The sequence below is a fragment of the Pelodiscus sinensis genome, chromosome 13, assembly GCF_052426305.1.
Source record: "Pelodiscus sinensis isolate ZL-2025 chromosome 13, ASM5242630v1, whole genome shotgun sequence".
Taxonomy (NCBI): Eukaryota; Metazoa; Chordata; order Testudines; family Trionychidae; genus Pelodiscus; species Pelodiscus sinensis.
This window is the reverse complement of record NC_143064.1, coordinates 23,918,295-23,934,779: the sequence shown is the minus strand read 5'-3', so window position 1 is coordinate 23,934,779 and position 16,485 is coordinate 23,918,295. Positions and strand designations below refer to the sequence as shown.

General features: G+C 37.2%; 1 protein-coding gene across 1 annotated transcript in view; it reads right to left on the bottom strand.

The window, feature by feature from the left end:
* Positions 1 to 10,720: 10,720 nt before the first annotated feature.
* The window catches only part of ABCB7 (ATP binding cassette subfamily B member 7), an 84,020-nt gene continuing 78,255 nt past the window's right edge, over positions 10,721 to 16,485 (bottom strand). The window contains exon 16 of the mRNA XM_075940890.2: positions 10,721 to 12,621. Coding sequence (XP_075797005.1) covers positions 12,403 to 12,621 — 219 coding nt within the window. The 3' untranslated portion in view covers positions 10,721 to 12,402. The remainder of the gene's footprint in view (positions 12,622 to 16,485) is intronic.

Sequence of the window (16,485 nt, the reverse complement as noted above, 5' to 3'; positions counted from 1 at the left end):
ATCTCACCGAAAGCAGAAGCTTCAAGTAAGAGATTGGCTAACCATTATCTATTCCACTCTGCAGCAAAGATAGGCAATTTAGCAAGAGACTACCTTGGCTTAACCAGGAGATCCCAACTGATCTAAAAATAAATAAAGATTCCTGCAAAAAGTGGAAACTAGGTCAAATAAAGGGTGAATACAAACAAATAATACAAGTATACAGGGCAAAACTAGGAAGCCAAAGGAACAAATTAGCTAACTCTAGCTAGAGACGTAAAGGGCAACAAGAAAGCATTCTACAAATATATTAGAAAAAAGAGGAAGACCAAGAACGGGGTAGGCCCTTTTACTCAATAAAGAACAATGACAGAATGGGCGAATGACAGAGGTGCATAATGAGGGTTTTTTTGGTTTTCAGCAAGAAGGTTGTTGGTGATTGGATGCCAAACAGTGAATATCAGTGAAAATGGGGAAGGTTCAGAAGCTAAAATAGGAAAAGAAAGTTAAACATTACTTAGACAAGTTACAGGTCTTCAAGTAATGGGATGAAACGTAACCTAGAATACTATAGGAGCTGACAGAGGAGATATCTGAGCCATTAACTATCATTTTTGAAAAGTCATGAAAGACCAGAGAGATTCCAGAGGACTGGAAAAGGGCAAACACAATACCATCTATAAAAAGGGAAATAAGGACAACCCAAGAAACTACAGACCAGCCAACTTAATTTTTGTACCAGGAAAGATAACGGAGCAAACAAGTAAAGTTATCAGTTTGCAAACATGTGGAAAAAAATAAGGTGATAAGTAACAGTCAGCATGGATTTGTCAAAAACAAATCTTGCTAAACCAAACTGATAGCTTTTTTGACAAGATAACAAGTCTTGTAGATAAGGAGGAAACAGTAGACGTGTTATACCTAGAATTTAGTAAAGCTTTTGTTAAAGTATTGTATGACTTTCTCTTTAACAAACTAGGGAAATAACACCTAGATGGAACTAATATTAGATGGGCACATCATTAGTTGGATAACAATTTCCAGTAGTTATCCCTGGTTCATCGTCATGTTGTAAGGACAGAACAAATAGGGCTTAACAGGTATCAGTTCTGGATCTGGTTCTGTTCAGTATCTTCATCAATGATTTAGATAATAGCATAGAGAGTACACTTATAAAATTTGCCAATGATACAAGCTGGAAGGGGTTGCAAGTGCTTTGGAAGATAGGATTAAAATTCAAAATGCTCTGGACAAACTGGAGAAATGGTCTGAAGTAAAAAGGATGAAATTCAATAAGGACAAATGCAAAGTATTCCACAGCAATCCATTATACACATATAAAACGGGAAATGACTACCTAGGCAACCGTATTATGGAAAGGGATCTAGAGGTCATAGTGGACCAAAAGCTAAATAGAGGTCAACAATGCAACACTTGCAAAAATAAAGCAAACATCATTCTGGGATTCATTAGCAGGAGTGCTGTAAGCAAGACACAAAAAGTAATTATTTCACTCTACTCTGTGCTGATTAGACCTCAGCTGGAGTATTGTGTCCAGTTCTGGACATCACATTACAGGAAAAATGTGGACTGGGTTTGTTTGGTCTGGAAAAGAAAAGGCAGAGGGACATGGTAACAGTTTTCAAGTACCTAAAAGGTTGTTTCAAAGAGGAGGGTGAAAAGCTATTCTCCTTAACCTATGAGGAAAAGACAAGCAGCAATGGGTTTAAATTGCAGGAAGGGAGGTTTAGGTTGGACATTAAGAAATTTTCACATCAGGGTGGTTAAACACTGAATAGCCTAGGGAGGTTTTGAATCCCCATCATTGGAGATTTTTAAGAGCAGGTGAGACGCACACCTGTCAGGGATGATTCAGATGGTGCTTGATCCTGCCATTAGTGCAAGGGACTGGACTTGAGGTCCCTTCCAGTTCTATGATTCTATGGCTGGTATATGCAGAAGATAGAACGATACACAACTATGGATATTTCTCTTTTTTATTTAAAATGGTAAGTTTTGAAGTTAAAACAACTATCAAAGATTTCACTATATTCCAAGAGATGTGTCTTAATTTAAGCAGCCTTACATCTCCGCAGTTTGAAATCAAATTCAGAAAATAGGGAGGTTTTCATATAATCTCTGAATTACTCTTCTCCAACTATTTATTATTTAAACCATTAATTATGTTACATTGCTTAATTTCATACAGGCTGTTGTGGTTGTTTTTTTTTTTTTTTTTTTTCAACTATAGTACATCTCTGCTGAGGCTTGTGAATGAGCTGCTTGTGTTTGGCATTCTCATTACTTTCCTACACAACAATGTCCACAGAATTCAGATATAGCAAACTAAAGGTTCTCAAAATTTGAAATTGGCTAACAAATATTTCTGTTTGCTGATAGAATAGACTAAGATAAGTTAGATGTTTTCAAGTCAGCAGGGCCTTGTGAAATTCATCCTAATATTCTTAAAGAAATAATTGAAACAATCTTAAAACCATTAGCAATTATCTTAAGAAAGTCAAGAATAGGTCATGTCCCAGGCAACTAGAGAAGGGCAAATGCAGCACCTTTCAAAAAGGAAACAAAGAGGACTGAGGGAATTATAGACCTGACAGCTTATTTTCATTAGGGATGTTAAAAACAGTTTAATACAGTAACCAAGTATCCACTAACAAAAATCTTAGCTTTATACAGCAGAGTCCACAGCGAAGCCTTTCTGGGAACGGAGTCAGCAGCTCTTGCCGGCTCTTAGGGAGGAAGTTTTGCTGACCTGCCACAGTAAAGCTGCCTCTCTGGAAACTGAGTGTAACCAATACTATTAACCAATAAGCATTAGCTTATCAAACGGTTCATCGCTTATACTCTTAGGCTATGTCTAGACTGCAGACTTCTTTCAGAAGAAGCTTTTTTCGGAAGAGATCTTCCAAAAAAAAAACTTATTTCAAAAGAGAGCGTCCACACTGCAAAAGTGCATCGAAAAAGTGATCTGCTTTTTCGAAAGAGCATTCATACTGGACACTTTCTCACATGTAAGCTGTGATTGCTATAGACGGACTGGCCACAAGGGCACCTGTGCTTTTTCCTCTTCTCCATCCACAGATAGCTCTTTCTCAAAAAGGCTTCTTCCTTGTAGAATGAGAATTACCAATGCTGGAAAAACCCTCTGTTCTTTCAATGTTCTTGTGGAAGAACAGTATTGCAGTGTGGACTTTCCTTAAGTTGTGTCAGTAAAACAGCTGTTTTTCTGACAAAACTCTGTAATGTAGATGTACCATAACATCCCTACTTTCAATACCTGGAAAAATACTGGAACAAACTAAATTAACCAATTTGCAAACACTTAGAAGATGCTAGAGTTACAAATAATAGTCAATATGGATTTTTCAAGAATAAATTAAGCCAAACTATCCTAATTTCCTTTTTTGACAGGACTATTCTTTTAGCGGATGTGGGAGACGCTGAAGATATGGTAGTTTTTTCAGTAAGGCTTTTGCTGACAGTCCCTCGTGATAGCCATATAAGTAAACAAGGGGAATGTAGTTTAGATGAAATTGCTATAACGTGGATTTTTTTTTTTTTTTTTTTACAATTAGTTATACATGCTCAAGAAGTACTTATCAATGGTTTGCTCTCAGACTGAGAGGCTGTATCCAATAGGGTTCTAGTAGGGTTTCTCTTGGGTCTGGTACCATTTAATACTTTCATTAATGACTTGAATAATGGAGTAGAGAGTATGCTTATAAAATTTGCAGATGATGCCAAACAGAGTGGTTGCAAACACTTCAGAGGATGGGATTAGAATTCAAAACCACCTTGACAAATAGGAGAATTTGTCTGAAATAAAAAAGATGAACTTGGACAAAGACAAGTCCAAAATACTACTACAGTGATCAACTGCTGTCCAGGTCCACTAAATGTAGGACAAAAAGAAATAGGCATAACAAGGGAGAGTTAGGTTAAAAATTAGGAAAAGCTGTCTAACCGTAAGTGTAGATAAAGCACTTCATTAGCACCAAGAGAGGTTGCGGAGTACCAATTTTGGAGGTTTTAAAGAACAGATCAGAAAAACACGTGCCAGGGAATGGTCTAGATATATTTGATCTTGTCTTAATGCAGAGGAGTTGAATGTCCTTTCCAGTCCTACGTTTCTTTGATTCTATGAAACTTAAGAGTATGTCCTGAAAAACTATTTCTTTTAAAATGAGGAGTGGAGAGGACAGAAAAGGACTCGGAAACTGAGTAGTATACACACACACCATCTTTGCCAAAGCTCCACTGCTTTGTGCACACTCCTGCTTGCAGCCTCTTCAATTTCAGCTTTGTGCTATTACAGGTGAAAAGCCTTTTAGGCAGAACATAAATTACTAACAGTGAAAGTGACTAGACCCAATGCAGTGTCAAAGTGCACAGAAGTAAAACTGGGAAAAAATTATGTCAAAAACATCTTTTACTTATAGTCCTCTATATATTCACACAGTTATACAGGAAATCATTTTCAAAATAAAGTTTTTGTGCATTCAGGGATATTGTTTTTAAGGATATTTGGTAGTGGGGAATCTCTTCTATGCCTCACTTTGGGGTTTTTTTCAGGTGTGTCAGGAGGAAATCACAATTTTGTATGAAGCTTTGTAACAGGTAGGACCAAGTTCTGTTTATTGAAATCACTGTTAAGTGAAAAATATTTTTGGCATAATTTTTTCCCAGTTTTACTTCTGTGCACTTTGACACTGCTTTGGGTCTAGTCACTTTCACTGTTAGTGACTTATGTTCTGCCTAAAAGGCTTTTCACCTGTAATAGCACAAAGCTGAAACTGAAGAGGCTGCAAGCAGGAGTGTGCACAAAGCAGCACAATGTAGCAGAATCTAGCACTCCTTTGGATTAAAATGGAGATTTTTGCCACATGAAATGTAAGTTTGGCTGAAAAAGCTCCTGCTACCCACATGAAAGATAAAGATTACATACAAAGAGTCAGGACTTTGGCATATTTAAGAAAGGTCTAAACACAGGCTTCCTTTTGCTCTTTGGTTCTGCATTACATTCTCTGCTGAGCCAGTGAATATCTGGCTCTCTCCCATAGTGAGCCAAAATCATCCTGATCTGTTAAAGTGAATCGACTGATATTAGCCATGTATTTGTGGAACCTACTGAATTAGGTACATCTATTGTGGGAGAGGTATTTGGATCTACACACTTCTGAGGCCACCTTTCCACACAGGAAGAATTATATTAATACAATTCAGCAAGTAAATATGTAGTTTACACATACAACAAATTGAGATTTTAAAAGCAAAGATGTTAATACTCCTGTCAGAGCAGTAAGCTTCTAACAAGTTATCAACTAAACATTACAGAATTAGACTTATTGCATGTAAGTAGGTGAACATACATTTCCTATTCTAAAAAAATAAGCTAGCTATTTGAATTTATAAATGAACTATGCATTGATTTGCAATAGGGTTTCAAATACAATTGTAACTGAGACTGACCTTCACACTCCATTTCCCATAATTATTTGAAAATGAACACTTTTTCTCTTTTCACACTGTACTTTTCAAAATATATATTAGTTTTACTGCAAGGCCAAAAAAATCATCTGAGTACTTTAGACTACATTCATATGCTGTAACAAGATGATGTACAGCATGCAGACTTATTTTTCTTTTCATGCTATAGGTAAAAATCTATCCTCTGTCTCCTGGATGACCAAGTTGAAAGCTTGATAGGACACATTTTAGGTTGGTGTGACATAAGTGTTTTAGTCGACCGTTTTATTAATGGCAATTTTATTAATGGCTACAAAGCACTGAAAACCAGAAATGAACAAGGACGGCACATTAGTCTTTCAACTCTTGAAACCAAGTTTAAATCCTGCCTTAGGTCACAATTTCCTTCCTGTGCCTTCACATCATAAAGCCACTAGGTAATTTGGTACAACTGGCTGTCACTACGTAAGACAGAGTTAGCATTGGAACAATATTGGGGTATCATAGGTCAAGATTAAATTGGAGAGCTGTTTGTAGTGAAACTTGTCTAGTGCCTCTTAGTGCTCTCTATGGCTCCAGCAAATTCTATGAATCTGTTAAAATTTTCAAGACACTGACAAAAGTGCTTGCCTGGAAGACTATTTGGAAGCTCAACTAGAGCAGAATGTAGCTGTCTGCATGATTGGTGGCATAAGTGGCACAAACTGCATTGATTCACTATTTGCTTTCAGTGGCAATTCCAAGGGTAGACCTATGCAGTCTTCCATAACTTGGGGCCTGGCTATAGAGGAGTCTGTGTCTCTCCCTATGTGCCACCACAGGTAGTGTGGTTTGCTAGAGCTCTCAAGCTATTGAACCCTGCTGTTAAACAGGAAGCTGAGGCCAAAGATCTTCATCTCTACAACAAAAGCAGTTTGTTCACTTCTACAATCAGAGCAAGTCAGCCTCTTGTGGATAAGGTAATATCCATGGACTTAATAGACAGACTTGATTTATGGCTTATTATAATAATAGAGAACCTACTAAATCCCACCCCTCCATGACTGGAGAGGTATCAATGGGACACTTCACCTTGAATGGTCCCTTGAAACATGTTCTACCTTGTATTTTTTGTGTGACACTTCAAGAACATTTTCCAGACCTGAAGAAGAGCTTTATGTAAACTAATTTGAAAGCTTATCTTCCTTAGCAACAGAAGTTGGTCCAATGTTACCTCATCCACCTTGTCTTACTGGGTACTTTAGAAATTTTAAGACATGTACAGTCAGAGCCAAGAATGCTGACAGCCATAACTGTAGTTTTATAATACTTTTGAATTGTAGTATTTTGCCATCACCATCACACTTAGTGGGGCATTGTAAATATATAACACTACTGCCGAATCCACTAATTTAAGCTTTAGTTTATGGCTTTTGAAAGTAAAGATTCCATTCTTCTGCCTTCTAATTGGGAGGTTTGATTTCTTGAGAAGGAAAGATAAGTGTCAAAACTCCTAGCAACCTGTGTTGGTTTCAGCCGTAATCCCTAACATACCAGGTTAAAAAAAAAACCCTTAAACTTCTCCAGTGCTCCAATGGACCAAACTACCATCTGATAAATGTAATATGAAGGACAAATGACATTCTCCACAGAGGAACAGAACAATCAACAAAACACTGAGAAGCCATCTCTGTGAACATTGTTTAAACACAGATGAGATTCTAAGTGAGAAGCACAGTAATCTCAAAACAATTTATAATTTATGTAAAAATCCAGTAGTTTATAATCTTAAATTACTGTTTTCCCTCACACACACACACACACACACACACACACACGTCAAATTAGCATTAATGGAAGTTACTTGGGATACACGGAGAGAGAAAAATATTTTTAATTTATCCTCTACAAATTAATGGCTGCATATTCAGCATTATAAAACATGTTTGCATATCATAATTAAAAATGTGGTAAATGAAACTTTAGAAATAAAAGGTTGAGGGTCCTATAATCAGACTCAACTAAATCTGTTCCAGGATCGCTCTCATTCAGTCCAGTAATACACCACTCTCTGCAAAACAGTCCAGAGCTCAAACACATTAGCTACACAATAAAGTAATACTATGGCTAGTGCAGCTCATGTGTGCAACATAATGCATCAGCATAACTACCTGATAACTTGGGGTGTAGTAAGTAGTTCATACTTCCATTTCCAATGGGAAAACCAGAACTAAAGATACACTGAGAAATTGAGAGCAGGGAACGCTAATCTCAAGAATATTGCACAACAGCTACTGTAAAATAAGCTTGTGCTGGGGGAGCAGATGGGAGTATTTACCAGTATTTGTACATAACATATATAAATGCATGATTTTAAAATAAAAAATAAGCTTTTACTAAGAGCACAGATATTCTTCAGTAGGACCTAGCTAATAAAGAAGCTCTTTATAGAATTAAATAATTGTGTTTTTCTTCTAACAAATATTTATTTTGGGTGATGGAGTAAAATTTGGATGCACAATATCATCCTACTCTGACTGATCATCCAAAATTTCAGATTATATAATACTAATACCTAAGGCAATATAATTGGTTATCAATGTCACTGACATTACTGAGCACTGCAAACAATTACTTTTACTAAAACAATTTGAAGCTATCTTTTGGGTGAATGCAGGGCAATACTCCCACAGCTGCTATTAAAATCATATCTGTTCTTATTCTGAGCATGTTACTGACAAAATATTGGCTTCTCTGGGGAACTGCCAAAAAGCTGTAAGAGTTGTTTCAACAGGACACATTTCTATTCACAAGATAAATAATTTAATGAGTAATAATTAATCTATGCGCAGATTTACAATGGAGGTCTAAAGTTTTCTAGCTAAGTGTTTATGCAACATGGTTTTAAACTGGATTTTGGTGGACATTGGATATCTTCTCTTTAATGTAAAATTTACATTTAATTTTCCCATGCTGTAAAGAAAATTGACCATTTCAAATCTGAATTTCAAACATATTTAAATGCTGTTATGGATTATCTATTAGTCCTTTGGGCTCCTAATAGAGTACAGTGCTTCCACAGTCATCCTCCATCTCTTGTGATCCTTCGTGATAGTCTTGATTTGATCCCACATTAAGCCAGCTGCTTTTACTTCGTCCAGGAAGCTTTGTCACCATGTTTGTTCGGGACATCTCCTTTTCCCCTTGGGATTCCATTCTAACGCTTGTCTCATGATACATTCCTCACAGTCCTTATGCAGGATGTGGCCTGCCCATTGCCATTTTCTCTTCTTAATCTGGACCTCCACTGGTTTCTGATTTGTTCTGGTCCACAAGGTTTCATTTGGCATTCTATCGTACCACTTTAGCGGAGAATGTGTCTAAGGCATTTATTGTCATGTTATGGAGCCAGGCATAAAATGGTGAAGCCACTTGCACTAGAGAAATATGTATTCACATTTGTAAAAAAACCCAGATTTGCTAACTGCAGCAAATTATAACAATATCTAGAGAAATGTATGTCTTTATCCTTATATTCTGGGTACAGACAGTTTTTGCTGGGAATAAAAATAAATAAATCTAAACTCAAGATGTTTAGAGCCGTTAGACTGATACTTGCTTTGAGAAGCAGTAATTTTAATCAATTAGGATATGCATCTCAAACAAGTATACATGTAAAGAAATAATTAACACAAGAATTAGAAAGGTGTAAATACTTCCTGAAACAAAAAATGGATTTAAATGGCATTACTTAGTCCAGACTTCTTCACTCTAGCATGGCAAGCTTTGGTTTTATAACTATAGAAGGCTGATTTAATCTCGTGGACCTGCTCCCAGTTCACGAGACTTCCAAATATTATGTAAATATGTCGTTTCAGAACAGTGCTGTATTAGTTCTGCTACCCTAATGTTAACAGTGTCTACAGCTGTTCTCAGCAACCATGAGAGGATTTCAAAATGATTTTCTCATCAGAGACCATAAATAAGGGATTCTAAACACAACATTCCCTTCCCCAAAACTTTGCACACTTCTACTTTTTCAAGTCCTGCTAAGCTGCATTCCTCCAGGTCAGGAAGTCCTCAAAATGCCTATTTAGAGAATAGCCTGTGAAAATGCATGACATATGAACACACAAATCTAAGCCTAACAAATTCAGAGCCAAAATTTTACATCTCTAACAAACATGAAGATCAGTAAGTGAAGTGCTGGTATTATTTTGCCTCACAAGGCAAGACATAATACTTATTTCAATCTCCCATATCTTTGATGGAGTTTGGCAGAGCTGTAGCAGTGTCAAAACAAAGTCCATTTGTAACTATCCTGACTTCCAACAATTATCTTCTCTTTTAGTTCTAGAAAAATATATAGGATATGGGGGGAAAATCTCATTATTATGGTCAGTATAGAAGCTTTCCCAATATCCTTCATTCCCCGACCTCTCCAAAACTGATGATGCGATGTGTGTTGGCTAAAAAGATGACCCTCTCCTACAATAGCAGAAACATGAATGCTCTGAAGTACACTGTACACAGAAAAAACTTTTTTGCAATTAAGATGCTTTAGTTTCATTTCAGCACCTTGCTGCCAAAGCAGGCCTACTGTATCATGTATTCTAGCAAAGGAATTACTGATCTGTTTCAGATTACTTTCAACATACTGCTAGTGTTAGATCTGTTTTTAGGCAATGAACAGAATATATAAGCCTGTTAATATGTACGCAATTGTCTATTCAGAAAAACTTGTCACCACAATTGCATTCAGATAGCAATCACTAAAACATGTAAAATGTCAAGTAATGTGTCAAAGTTACAAAATGTTTAAGAAAATTGAAATGTTATTAAATATAGCTTTTGTACATAATTCAGTACACATAGCAGCAGATATAAGGTATTTAATTTAACAAAAATCTAGTTGAGTTATTTGAAGTTACATCATACATGAAAGGAAAAAAGTCTCAAAAGGGACTTTTATCAAACTTGTTCTGGTAGTAGAGATTATTATATTGTTTGTCATCTTTGCATTGCTAAAACAAATTTAAATAGGAGACATTCTGTTAGGGAAAAACAAAGGGAGGCAGCTATAAACAGATATTTGAACTGTTGCCATAGATTAACATGATTTTATCTTGCTTCTGCACTTCAAGACTGAAGGTCATTCATCTTTGTATTCTGGCATTCTTTTTACAGTAATTATTGAAGATATGTTATGTATTGGCACAGATTATTTTTCTCCTACATAATTTTAATAGAGAGAAGGAGACTAGCCAACAAAGAAGAAATCAAAAACTCAGCCTCCTTTAATTTGACAAGTTTTTGTAGATAACTTTATGACAGGTTCAGCTAAAAGGAAAGTTACAAAATTAAAACAAGTAAATAATTTACATTTGCAGCTGCATTTCAAATATGTGTTCAATAACTTTGGGTTCTTCAATTCCTGGGTGTCCATATGGAGGCACCCACATGCCCAATTTTCACAAGTGAAGAGGACTTGCAGCTTCCATTAACTTAAAAAAAAAAAATCAAGCACAAGTCAGGCAACCAAATTAGCGAAAGCTGAAAATTCTGTCTTAGATCTTGTCCTTTTTCTTATCTTACTCATTTGGAAGAAGTTTACTTTCTTGTTTTATTAGGAAGTGTATACCTTTACAAATCTTAACAGGTGACCTGAAACAGTTTACTTCCAAGACTTGAGTTCAACATCCAAGATTCTTCTCCAATAGTTAATAACTAAGGGCTTATCTATAGAGGGAAATTGACCAGCATAATTATACTAAAAATATGCATGATGTCCCTTGTGGGCACATTTATTCTGCTAGTAACAGTAGTTAAACCAGAAAAAAGTATCTCTAGTCTGGATAGCAGTGTCCACACAGAGAATTGTATGAGGATGAAATTAGAATATGAAGGTAACGTTATACCTATACATTTCCCCATGCAGATACAATCTTAGGGCCCAGTCACATGAGGTCTTGCAAGCAGCAGAGGGATTTCTCAGAATGTTGTAGGATTATGCTTTGGGTACAGAAGCCTATACGGTTATTAGGACAGTAGCTCTAACAATATTTTGGTTCATTTTTCACATAACCATGTAAAATTATGTACCATTCTTTCACAAGCTAGCCTAACTGAACTTCAATAGTTCCCTAGCATCATGCTTGAAATAAAGTTGAATGGAGTTGTCTTACAATGTATGTCAAAGATAGTACCTTGAACTCTCGTCTTGGCAAGTAAATAAATGGGAAGCTGTATTTTATGTTTTGCATTATAACATTTATGTTATGTCAAATTATATTCTGTTAATTAGGGATTTTAAATAGTGCTTAAAATACATATTATTTCCTCTTTAATGGAACAATTATGAAGTTTTCCAGACAGGAAAATACAAAGTTGTTTTGAAGGAATGTCAAATTTGAGGTTGCTAACTAGAGGTATTTTGCTTTGTTGCTCTTAAAAAGGAAACATAATTTTAATCCAGGGAATCATTTAATAACTAAGTACATCTTACTTTTTAGCATACAAATTCAAGTTAACAGAATCACATTAAAAATATAAAACATCTTTACCAGCCAATGGTGGAAATCAAACTAGTCTTTATACTGCTTAATAATGCAGTTGAAACAATTCCATCTTTGCCAGCTGAAATGATCTATATCACCTGACAAGTGATTGCCAATGAAATGTATAAACATCTTCAACTGCCTTAAAATATGCATTGTTAATCTGCAATAAAGTGAGAGTTTTTCAAAAGCTCTCACACACCTCATTAAATATTCAAAAATCGGACAGATGTAGAAATAAATCCTTTGGTTAAAGAAGTTATGCTGCGCTGAGATACTGCAAAACACCTGAAACCCACCAGGAAATGTCTGAATTTTTTATGTTTTTAAACCAGAGCTGTCTTCAGTGCAGTCTTGTATCATCCTTTAACCAGGAGCAGAAATGTAATCCTGCATCACACACTTAGCATGAACAATTTCCACAGCCCTTCACACTGTTGATAATTTCCTCTTGAAGTTTCTTCCTTTCCTCTTCTTTGGACATATGATTATTTCTCTCTTCCCATTTTTGGTTGTTATTACTATTTAGTATTCTGCTGCTTTGTGTGTGCCACATCTCATAGTAGAGACTGCTGGGATTGGCAAGAAGCTCTAAATGGCTCCCACGCTCAGCAACTTTACCCTGTAAAACATATATAAAGTTAACATTCAATCACTATGAGCTCTCTGGAGTACGAAGGTGACAAAAGCATGGCCCAGACAGTTTCACAGTGTAGTTCACAGAAATCCTTCTCATTAATATGGAGGTGAAATCTACAGGGACAAGCTCACAGAGGAACTCGGTCTCCACAGAGAGCTGCTGTTGCTTCTGGGTTATAAAAATTAGATGCAGTCCTCAGGTTTCAGCTGGGCAAAGTTCGTGTCTTGGTACATAAAAGTTTCACCAGTTTAAACTAAAGGTACAACTTTTTACATGTGCTAAACCTATTTTAAGACTAGGATTTATTATCATTATTAAACCAATGCAAAGGCATATATGGATGCTTCAAAACCATCTGCCCTATCTTGACTTAGTTTAAGATCACTAAGAATGGATTTATGCTAAACCGAATTAAGTGATTCTTAAGCCAAAAATAACAATGTCCACATAGGCATTTGCATAATTAAATGTGGTTTTAAACCAATTTTTTAAGTTCATTTGGCTCAACCCTTGTGATTTGATACGGCCTCAATAGCTTCTTTGTTTGAATATTCAACTAAAATTGAGAACTAGTGTGTGTGTGTGTGTGTGTGTGTGTGTGTGTGTGTGTGTGTGTGTGTGTGTGTGTGTGTGTGTGTGTGTACACTTTCCATGGATCCAAAAATTAAGCTCTCTTATTAAAAGCTAGAAATGTGTTATTTTGATTAATATAAGCAGAAAATACTAAAACCTGTGATGTAATATTTACATGAGACAGCAAAGCTGTTACACAATTTTCCAGCTCCTTTTCCTTTCCTGATCCTTATTTAATTGGCTGCCACTATTGTACCCTGCACACATGCGTCAACCGTGTTTCATGAACCAGCTTGCCAGCGGGGAATGATGCATCTGTTACCTGACCGAGCACATCATTCAGTCTCTACTGAAGCAGGAGCTTGGAAAAGCAAGACAATTGATGAACCTAAGCATCCCAGATGTTCAGCTAACACTAATGAATTAGTTTAATTGTGCTTCTTTTTAAATCCAACAATTATACGTAGTATAATATAAAACACTCTTACTGTGTTGTGATGTTATGTTATTCACAGATTGGCTCATTACATATTATTATAAACCACACTAAATGTTGTGCTAGGTATGACTTTTTATAGAAAAGTAGAGGCACATGAACATATGCTATTTGACTGCTTAGCAAAAGCAGCAAACAGCAGACAGGTGGGAAGCAAGTTTAGTCCATTATCTAATTTTGTCTCTGCCACCTGAATTTCAATGATATTGAGCAATACCATTAACTCACTTAGAAAGTTTCTTGTTAAGAAATTCCAGCAATCATTTAACATACCAAAGAAATTTGCTTTCTTTTAGATATATACATTTTAATATTTTAATCACTGAAGATTTCAATGGATGCAAGCAAATGAATAGCAAATAAAACAGTTGAAGAGCACACACTATTAAATTTAACAAATTTAAGAAGATCCATAATCAGTACACTAAATCTACATCACTAATATCTACTGAGTTAAAAAAAGCTATTAAAATAGTGTCAATAGAGATCACTTATTTTAACTTTGTCCACCTTCCTCTGTGTTAAAATCTGAGTAACAGAATAAATTGAGTATGAGGTGATGGCTGAACAGAGATATTAATCAAATATTGAAAAGGTCTCTTTTTAGGGGTGGAGAGAAAAGCAGAGGGAATAATTACAATTTTCTAGAGCTATTGTCCACAATAGGAGAGTGGTGCTCAGATTTCTACTGTAATTAGACTGAACAATCATGCAACAATTATATCTGCAGAAACACAGAGCATGCTACCTTATCTTTTCTGTTGAAAGTGAGAAACAATGGCTATATCTGAAAAACAGTCACTCTCATTGGGTGAGGAAAATGAAATATAAATTGGGGGACCATATTAGGAATTAGCATGACAGAAATCCACAATAGAGGTAAATTGTATACTACCTTAAGCATCAGATTGCCCAGTGTAGCTAATTTAAATCATAGAGGCGGAAGAGACCTCAGGAGGTCATCAAGTCCAGCCCCCTGCCCAAGGCAGGACCAATCTCAACTAAATCAATCCAGCCAGGGTTTTGTCAAGCTGAGATGTAAAAACCTCTAAGGATGGAGATTCCACCACCTCCTTAGGTAACCCATTCCAGTGCTTCACCACTCTCCTAGTGAAATAGTTTTTCCTAATCTCCAACCTAGACCTCTGCCACTGTAACTTGACACCATTGCTTCTTGTTCTGCCATCCGTTACTACTGTGAACAGCCTTTCTCCATCCTCTTTGGAACCTCCCTTCAGGAAGTTGAAGGCTGCTATCAAATCCCCTCTCACTCTTCTCTTCTGCAGACTAAACAAACCCAAATCCCTCAGTCTCTCCTCATAGGTAGGGCTCGACAAATCATGTAATCTACTCGCTCGTGGTGAGTAGATTACAAGCCGGCATAGCCAGCGCCATGCGATCTGCACATGCGCAGCTCGCAGAACCACGTGGCTGGTGAGCGGGGCTTGCTGCTGCTTGGCAAGCCCTGCTAATAGGTCATGGACTCCAGCCCCCTAATCAGTTTGGTCGCCCTCTGCTGGACCCTCCTCCAATGCGTCCACATCCTTTCTATAGTGGGGGGCCCAGACCCGGACACAATACTCTAGATGTGGCCTCACCAGAGTGAAATAAAGGGGAATAATCACTTCTCTGGATCTGCTGGCAATGCCTCTCCTAATGCACCCCAATATGCCATTAGCCTTCTTGGCTACAAGAGCACACTGTTGACGCATATCCAGCTTCTCAACCACTGTAATTCCCAGGTCCTTTTCTGCAGAACTGCTACTTAGCCATTTGGTCCCCAGCCTGTAACAATGCTTGGGATTCTTCCATCCCAGGTGCAGGACTGTACACTTGTCCTTGTTGAACCTCATCAGATTTCTTTTGGCCCAATCCTCTAATCTGTCCAGGTCACTCTGGACCCTATCCCTGCCCTCCAGTGTATATACCTCTCCCCCTAGCTTAGTGTCATCCATGAACTTGCCACCCATCCCCTCATCCAGGTCATTAACAAAGATGTTGAACAAAACTGGTCGTAGAACAGATCCTTGGGACACTCTGCTAGAAACCGACCGTCAACCTGACATCGAGCCGTTGATCACTACCTGCTTAGCCCGACAGTCTAGCCAGCTTTCTATCCATCTTACAGTCCATTTATCCAATTCATATTCCCTTAACTTGCTGGCAAGAATATTGTGGGAAACGGTATCAAAAGTTTTGCTTAAGTCGAGGTATATCACATCCACTGACTTCCCCATATCTACAGAGCCAGTTATCTTATCATAGAAGCTAATCAGATTGGTCAGGCATGACTTGCCCTTCGTGAATCCATGTTGACTATTCCTGATCATTTCCCCCTCTCCCAAGTGCTTCAGAATGAATTCCTTGAGGATCCCCTCCATGATTTTTCCGGGGACTGAGATAAGGCTCACTGGTCTGTAGTTCCCTGGATTGTCCCTTTTCCCTTTTTTGAAGATGGGCACTACATTTGCCTTTTTCCAATCATCCAGGATCTCGCCCGATCTCCATGAGTTTTCAAAGATAATGGCCAAAGGCTCCGCAATGACATTTGCTAACTCCCTCAGTATCCTCGGATGCATTAAATCCGAGCCCATGGATTTGTGTAGGTTTAGCTTTTCTAAATAGTTTCTAACTTGTTCTTTCCCCATCAAGGGCTGTCCACCTCCTTCCCATGCTGCATTGCCTAGTACATTTGTCTGGGAGCTGACCGTGTCCATGAAGACAGAGGCAAAGAAAGCATTGAGTACTTCAGCTTTTCCCACATCATCTGATACTAG